This window comes from Loa loa (assembly GCF_000183805.2).
Source record: "Loa loa unplaced genomic scaffold supercont3.61, whole genome shotgun sequence".
In the NCBI taxonomy this organism is placed as follows: Eukaryota; Metazoa; Nematoda; class Chromadorea; order Rhabditida; family Onchocercidae; genus Loa; species Loa loa.
This window is the reverse complement of record NW_018108241.1, coordinates 256,500-264,114: the sequence shown is the minus strand read 5'-3', so window position 1 is coordinate 264,114 and position 7,615 is coordinate 256,500. Positions and strand designations below refer to the sequence as shown.

The following is a 7,615-nucleotide window of genomic DNA, read 5'->3' as shown; positions in this document are numbered from 1 at the left end:
AAAAGTTGTTGTTTTGAAAAACGAATATATGTGTTTAGTTTCATTTCAAACAACTATCAATAATTTCCTCAATGTACTTTTGAGCTGCAAAGGTTACAAAATAAAATTCGAAAGATCGGAGTGGAAAGTGCCAAAGGACACAGAGGGGACAAGAAGGACAACAAAAGAGAAGAAGTTTCAAGTCGGCTTTCATCGTTATTCGATTATGACGGCATAACCATAGAACTGTATAATAATGTTTCCGATACAGATAAACGGACAAATCCAGCAAAAAGAAAAGAAAAATGGATGTTTATGAATCAAAAATATAGGAAAATATATTATAAATTCGGACCGCATAGTTATTTTGATATTCATTCTCCAATATACTTTTGCGAACTGAGTTCGTACTCTGATGGGTTAGAGACTACAAAAAAGGTCGGTCAATGAGAAAACTTGAAATGCTGGAAGGACTTTAAAGACTTTCAGATTTATGTGAAAATAAATTTATCAAATGTTGGTGTCTTTTTGATTGAGAGTGAATAAGTACAGAATCAATAAAATAGAATGACAAAGTGGAGTACATTGCTAACAATGCATGCATGTTTTGATTTGAGGAAAAACAAGTAGAATTGGATTGGGATCCCTTAGAAGTTTTACGAATACTTTGATCAAAGTTAATCAAAGTTTGGTTTTTTGATCTTTTATTGATTTGATTGTATCGTCCAAAAGTTGGACGATAAAATGAGCTTTTCTAATTATATGTGAATATAAGTACAGATATTCAACAACAGCTTTGATGTGTGAACCGGTATTTACTGGTACCAGTAGCCAGGCACAATGGTATCACAACGGCATAATTGTTGCAAATGTTTCAAGGTAACTATTTCAAATTTATATATCGTTTTAGTTTGGAAATATTTTTTTACAAGACCAAATCCTTACAACTTTATAAGCATCGCAAAATTTATAGCTTACAAAATAATTCCAGTCTCTCTTCCTCATAAGTACTGGACATTTAGCGAATTTGAAAACCATATTTGTTTCTGTGTTTGTAATAGTTTAAATATTGGTCGTTTTGGTAATAACTTAGAATTCAAAAAAAAAAAACATTTGAAAAAGTTCTGCTTTTGAATTTCTTCCATACGTTTTACAGCTACATTCCTTGTTGAATGGAATTTTTAGGGGATATGCCAAATCTGAGAAGCAAAAAGTCAGAGTAGTCATTCGTATTTTGCATTTGTTCAGTATACACATCCCACAACATAACCTGCAGTCTAATGCAGGTCATATTTCTTATATTTAACAGCATTTTATAATAGAACTTGCAGCACTTCAAACGCAGTGTTACACGATTGTACATATTATACCGAACAAGCCATTCCAGATGTTGGGTTCCTTATTATTACAAATATTTCTCTCGGTTTGCTATTTCTCATCCGTTCTTTTCTCATTTTCTGCAAACGTTAAAATTTGCATTTTGAGATGATTACAAGGGCTTGCATGTGATTACAGATGATTGTAGGTTTTGCAGGTAATTAATGATTTCTGATTTCTCTGAAATTTTTAATGAAATTGAACTTTCTAAAGTTGACGAAACTTTTTGTTTGTTCCAGAGGATGAAGGCGACTATTGGTGTCGTCGAATAGATAACAGACAAGAAGGTGAAGTGGCTCGAATTGTTGTTGCCTATGTGGAGCCATTTCCAAGTAATTCCCGACCAATATTTCATCCAGCTCTAGCACACTTTGGACAACATGTCACTGCTGACTGCCCAAGAACTAAAGCTATCCCACCACCAACATATGACTGGTTCTTGGTAGATACATTCATGTTAATTTTACTACACCATTCCATGAAATGCATAGAATTTTGGTGGCATGAATTATTTGCATTTCCATTAGTAATTTATATTTACCCTTTGGTATTTAGCTTTTTTTGTTTATCTTTTATAGAATTTTAGAATGGAGAGGCAGTTGATTTGTCGACCAAACGAATTGTTCAGAATTCAAATGGCTCACTTCAAATACAACAATTTTTGCGTCAAGATACTGGTATTTATGAATGTGTTGCAAGAAATTTTGCAGGCCGTACAAGTGCCAAAACATACATGGATGCCATTCCGCTTGTATCTAGTGGTAATTTGTTTTAAGCAATTTACTGATATTTTTAAAATTTTTTGCAAGACTCACTTTTCACTTGCACTTTTCTGTGCAACCTCCAAAATCTTAATATGAAATTTGTTGTAGACTTTGTATTGTAAAAATAGTTTGAGGGATTCGATTACGAAACTATAATGATGTGAAGGGAAGAAATATTTGTAATTTCATGTTAGTTTAAACAGTTCTGTTTAAATGTTTGTAATGGAATCATATGAACTTACATCTAAGTTTGAAAGATTTGCAGATATTTTCGATGACACAGTTTTCACAAGTGCATGTCAAAGTATATCCCGAAGCAGACTACTATGGTTCTTAATTGGTTGTTTGGCAACTAGGTTTGGTATTTTTACTTTTTCTATCTTGCCATGCTGATTTACCAAATCGTCAGAATGCATACACTGTAGCATTTTTGATAAAAATCGATACGATTTAGTTTTTCAGATCTGAATCAGCATAAATTGTAAGTTTATTAGCGTATATTATGATAAAGTATGCTGCATTATTTCGGTATCCTTCGAAGGATACCGAAATAATGCACCAAATAACCAAATATTTATGATGAATAACCGGGTATCTTTGAATTTATTGGTTATTAATCAAATAATTTTAAACTTTATATTTTTTCGAAAATATCGATAAAGACGTAAGGTACTTCCAAGCATTGAAGTCACAGACGGATTTTTTGATAAAAGTCTGTCTTTCCATTAGGATAAGATTACAAATTCATTGTAAAAATTTATTCAGCTTGCGCGAGAATTCTCGGTTTCCTGTAGGAATTGTCCATAAACAGATTTTAGTGATCAAAATTTAAAAGCCAATAAAAGAATTTAATAAATTCCTTTCCAGTGGTGCTATGCTGTCTTATTTGGTATGTGCGGTACTGCTTGCACGATCTAGCTATCGCCGTAGGACATCGTTCTATCCAAGTCCGTACTTTCAAATTCGTCCAAATTTTGCACTAAGATTTCGGAAAGTTGTTGCACCAGTTGCTGATGTGCACCATTATGTCCATACAAATGTACCCAACCAGCGTGCTGTTTAGTAAGGATGCACTGCACATCACTTTGTGATCAGTGTGTTATAATTTCCCGTTGCCTTTTCATCACTACATTAAGGAAATCATTTCTTGATTGAGTCTAAATACTTCGAGTTCATTGTCTTACATATTTCGAATTGTTCTATATGAAAGGAGTTGTTCCGCACAATTTTTTGACCTTTCCTTAGAATAGATTCGGATGTTTTCATGAATAGTGATGAAAGTTAAAAAGTGAATGTTTCCCGCCTAATTTCCTCGTATACCATCACTACTTTTGTCCATCTCTCTCTCTCTTCTTTTTGGCTGTTGGTTCAAGGTTTCTTTAAACAATTTTTCAAAACTGGTTGGCGATTGATTTTTCGATAACTGCTGAATACTTCACTACACAATTAATACAAGGCCTTTCATTATAGCGCAGTTCCTCTAGATCACTGAAATGTTTGAAAGAGTATAGCAAAACGTATTTTCATTGATCATTTCTCTGTCAAGCGCACGTGACCTGTATATTTGCCTATCCCCTGATGACAAGTTCAAAAGATACCAGACATTTTTGATCTATGCTTCTTTGTAAAAAAAAAGAACTGGACATTCAGATTAAAATTAGAACCACTCAACTGGTTTTATTATCCACAGTGTGTTACCAAAAAGCGGTCAAGTCATTTATGCGTTGGTCTTGAGTAGACATTTTTTGATCGGCTGTCTTCACCAAAAAGCACGTATGCTCTCTCTAACAACTTGCACTTTTTTTAATCCTCACATTTTATCTACTTTCTTCAAATATTGGCCTCAATTTGTGATGTCAATGACTGCGTTATTTCTACGGGTATTTTTGTAATCTCTATGTTTATCCATTTACGTTAAGGTTAAACTTTATACACCATCTTTTTTAGCCAATTAGTGAAGACAATAACATTGTCAATTGTTATTCTCAGACGTTTGAAACGAGTTTCGTTTTTCGTTTTATTGCAAATAAGCCATAATACGATTTTGAATGGATTTAAATAACTGAGTTATTAAAACTTTGCAAGAAATGAACACATGCTTTTCGTTCTTCACATGTCAATGCGAAAAATATTGGTTAAGATTAAGTGCGATATTTTTATGAATGTTGCATTCCATTTGTTCATTATCTGAAAACGGTCAAAATAGTAATGTATTACCGACTGTTCTTGAGTGAGCTTAGATAAATACATAAATCAGTGCTACAATGATTTTGTAGAAGTTCATGTACTCCTACATCATTTCGTCATCGTCATTCTATTTTCCTTTATTCATTATTCATTTTAAGACATGCATATTGAATCCTTCATGTCGGATTTTTTACACATCATAAACTTCACTCATAAATATCAAACTTATCTTACTAAATCAAGCCTAGCTATATTTTATATGAAGATTCTTGACAACAGTTCCTAAAACAGTGTGTTGTAATGTTGCCGATCAGTCTTAGCTTTAGAAAAAAATGCAAAATTTTGTTTGAAATAAATATGTAAAAAATGAAGATAAACGGCGCTCCGTTCTGTACTGTCACTGTGAAAGGTAAATCAGTTGAAAGATTCGTTACACACTTCGATGACATCCGATGGATCATACCAACTGTTTCCTTCGCCTTCATTACTATCCTAAAATTAATTCAGTTTCTAAAATTCAGTTTCTTGTTGATCAGAATTTGACGAAGTCAGAATCCAATAATAATGAATGTTGTAGCTTATTTTTTTCGTATCAAATCTAATGAAATCCCGATATTTGAGAAATACTAAACTGTATTTTGAATCGCTCGGATTCCTAACTAAGTTTTGAAGTATGAAACCAAGTTCGAAATAATCCCAGTAAGCGTAAATCTCTTGCTAAATTATGACTTAAACGACCAAAATACTGGAATACCTTTAAAGTCGACCTAAGTATCTGAAAAAGGGATGTCTAGATGTTCATAACGCTATCATGACAAACGATAAAAGATATATAAGCTTTTCCGCGGTTGATAAAAGTTTTTAATCTAACTAAGTGATTTAACAGCGCACAGACATATATTGTGCTTTGTCTTACAATAGACCATTAAAAAAATAACAGAAGGAATGGACTATAAAAGTCTGAAGGTTTTCAATCGAGATGGAGTATTTTTTATTAAAATATACATAAATAAAGAAAGGGTATAAAATTGATGACAACAAATGTAAAGCTGAAATAAATGCATTATTCCTTCTTCCTTCCCATCCAATAACAATGACAAACATATTGCTATCACCTGAACAAGACAAATGCAATAAACTGCTACCAGCAAATGTATTAATTTTGGAATCACCCAGTCTTTTTCCTTAATGCAGTACTATCAAATGACTGAAAATTCAAAATAGAATTAATGATTTTAAACATCAAGAAAGACCATAGTTGTTTACTCCAGTAGCTGTTACAACATCATTTTTTCATAAATATTTCATTTGGTAGCGGTAACAAATGCAAAAGTGAGCCGAAAATTGATAGCCAGCTGAAAAAATTACGACCGGTCAAAGAAATCAGGAAATCATCAATACTAGAAACTCGCCTGCACGAAGACTCCTCCACCTTTTTAAATTCAAAATGTTGTATAAGAAAAATAAAAAAGCATCATGTAGATCCACTCTTTTACACTATCATAGTAAAAAAAAAAAAAAGAAAAACATTTTACAAAAACTGGTAGCTTAAAAAACTGCCAAGTATCAGAAGTCCCTAATCATCTCCTTTTCGATGCAAAAAAAAACAAACGAAAATAATTCACCTAATAACATAATTATCATAGCGGACATTCTTCATAACATCTGCTGTCCTACAAGGGTGAAAGTGGTAGAAAAGAAGGTTGAAAGCAGGATGCTCGCGTTGGGATATTGAAGTTAGACAATCTGCCGATATTGCTTTCTGTTTATCAGCAGGCATTAGTTCCAAAATTTCCTCTATGCTTAATAAAGCACCGGCTGCAACAAATCATTACATAACTTTTACATACATAACCAATGTCCGAATGTCCTTTTCTGATAAAGCTAGCTTGATTTTTTAATTTGAACTAATGTTTCTGCAGGCTTTTGAAAACACAAATAACGCTTAACTTTTTGTTCCGGTTTTGAAACATGTGCTTCAGGAACTTCACTCATTGCTTTAACATATAATTTCAAGCGTAAGCAGCATGAAAAAATACGGATGACAATTTCCATAAGACTAACCAATGACCTGATACTGATGTGAATTTTTCTTGTTTATGTATTAAGTTGATTTTGGAAATATGTATTAAAGCAACTGTTATGAGTTAATAAAGCATTGTCATTATTCACTCTCAAAATGGTTGCATATAATATGAAATGAAGAATAAAAAAGAACTTTGCCGACTAAAAATAAACCACAGTATGGGAACTCCATAGCTTTCACTATAAGTAATATGAAATGTGCGTAAAATCGTTTCGCCGTTCAATTCCAGTACTGAACTGTTCGATAAAAACTGCTCATTTCTGTACTGAAATTTTAGAAATTTCGTCTTTTTTCTGAACAAAAATAAAGTAATCTTCAATTAATATCCCTTAGGTCACGAAATCCAAACTTTACTTGATTTACATAGCTTAAATTCCTTCCTTATTCATTTCGAATAGTGCTTCGTGAATAAAAAGGCAAACAAAAGAAAAAGACAAGATGTATTCTGAAAATCACCACTTGAATGACTTTCTAAACAACTGAAAAGAACTCCTATGATCTGTGTGACAGGTTGGTGGTGAAAATCTGAACCAGCATGTCAAACTTCAATATTATAATTCTGAAAATTTTGAAAATGAAAAACAAAATTTTGGAAACAGGTACTTACATCATTAAACTGCCACTGGTACCTCAGGTCCAAATCCGCTGTTTTCTCAACAAGTTCCGCAATATCTTGATTGAATGCAGCCTTGCTTATTGTTCCCATTATTGGTTCAATTAATCAATTCCTCCGAAACAATTCGAATAACGACATAAAAACGCCAGCAGTTAAGTTGTACATTTAATTCCTGCTAATTTTTTTTAATTTTTCCTGATTTTTCAAATCAGGGTTTCCCCATAAGTTTCACTAATCATTTTCAAATTAAGTCTGTTACAATCACAACGCACTACCGATCCTGTTATTTGTCGATTACAGTTAGAGTTAAATTGTCACAACCAACAAACCAGAAGTCCTTTTCGGAAGAGTGTTATGATGAAGGTAGCGTGCAATGATAATGAAAACGAGCATCTCACAGGATTACTTATTCTGGAACTTCGAGAGCAGTGGAGTGCTTTAAAGGAAAATAAAGATCAGTTGGGTCTGAAAGTGGTAACGAATGACAGAAGTACATTAGCATGAAATCTCCTCCACGGACTTTATCACGAGAGAGAACCTTGCATATCCTGATGAGGTTGCGAGTTATGCTAATGGTGGCCAAAGCCTCCAGTAAGGTCTCCAATG

At 33.0% G+C, this 7,615-nt stretch overlaps 2 protein-coding genes across 2 annotated transcripts in view; one reads left to right on the top strand and one right to left on the bottom strand.

The window, feature by feature from the left end:
* LOAG_17324 (hypothetical protein) overlaps positions 1 to 3,183 on the top strand; it is a gene marked incomplete at its 3' end in the record, with an annotated part of 3,973 nt that extends 790 nt beyond the window's left edge. Inside the window, exons 2-7 of the mRNA XM_020449981.1 lie at positions 760 to 858; positions 1,311 to 1,402; positions 1,596 to 1,798; positions 1,943 to 2,117; positions 2,386 to 2,476; positions 2,988 to 3,183. Of these exons, the coding sequence (XP_020306415.1) occupies positions 760 to 858; positions 1,311 to 1,402; positions 1,596 to 1,798; positions 1,943 to 2,117; positions 2,386 to 2,476; positions 2,988 to 3,183 (856 nt within the window). The remainder of the gene's footprint in view (positions 1 to 759; positions 859 to 1,310; positions 1,403 to 1,595; positions 1,799 to 1,942; positions 2,118 to 2,385; positions 2,477 to 2,987) is intronic.
* Positions 3,184 to 5,288: 2,105 nt separating this feature from the next.
* On the bottom strand, positions 5,289 to 7,348 carry LOAG_10938 (autophagocytosis associated protein domain-containing protein). Its single transcript, XM_020448259.1, has 4 exons — positions 7,001 to 7,348; positions 6,526 to 6,658; positions 5,933 to 6,125; positions 5,289 to 5,662 (listed from the first exon to the last, which is right to left on the bottom strand). Exons 1-4 carry the CDS (start codon positions 7,097 to 7,099, stop codon positions 5,593 to 5,595), a joined length of 495 nt encoding a protein of 164 aa, XP_020301581.1. The 5' UTR covers positions 7,100 to 7,348; the 3' UTR covers positions 5,289 to 5,592.
* Between the last annotated feature and the right edge of the window lie 267 nt (positions 7,349 to 7,615).

What these genes read in the sequence shown, in the direction of transcription:
- LOAG_10938 (XM_020448259.1), bottom strand. Translation starts at nt 7,099, where the DNA reads ATGGGAACAATAAGCAAGGCTGCATTCAATCAAGATATTGCGGAACTT. An exon ending in GTTTATTTTTAGTCGGCAAA is followed by an intron (nt 6,126 to 6,525) that starts GTTCTTTTTTAT and finishes GATTTGTTGCAG; the next exon opens with CCGGTGCTTTATTAAGCATA. An exon ending in TATGATAATTATGTTATTAG is followed by an intron (nt 5,663 to 5,932) that starts GTGAATTATTTT and finishes TAATTTTTTCAG; the next exon opens with CTGGCTATCAATTTTCGGCT.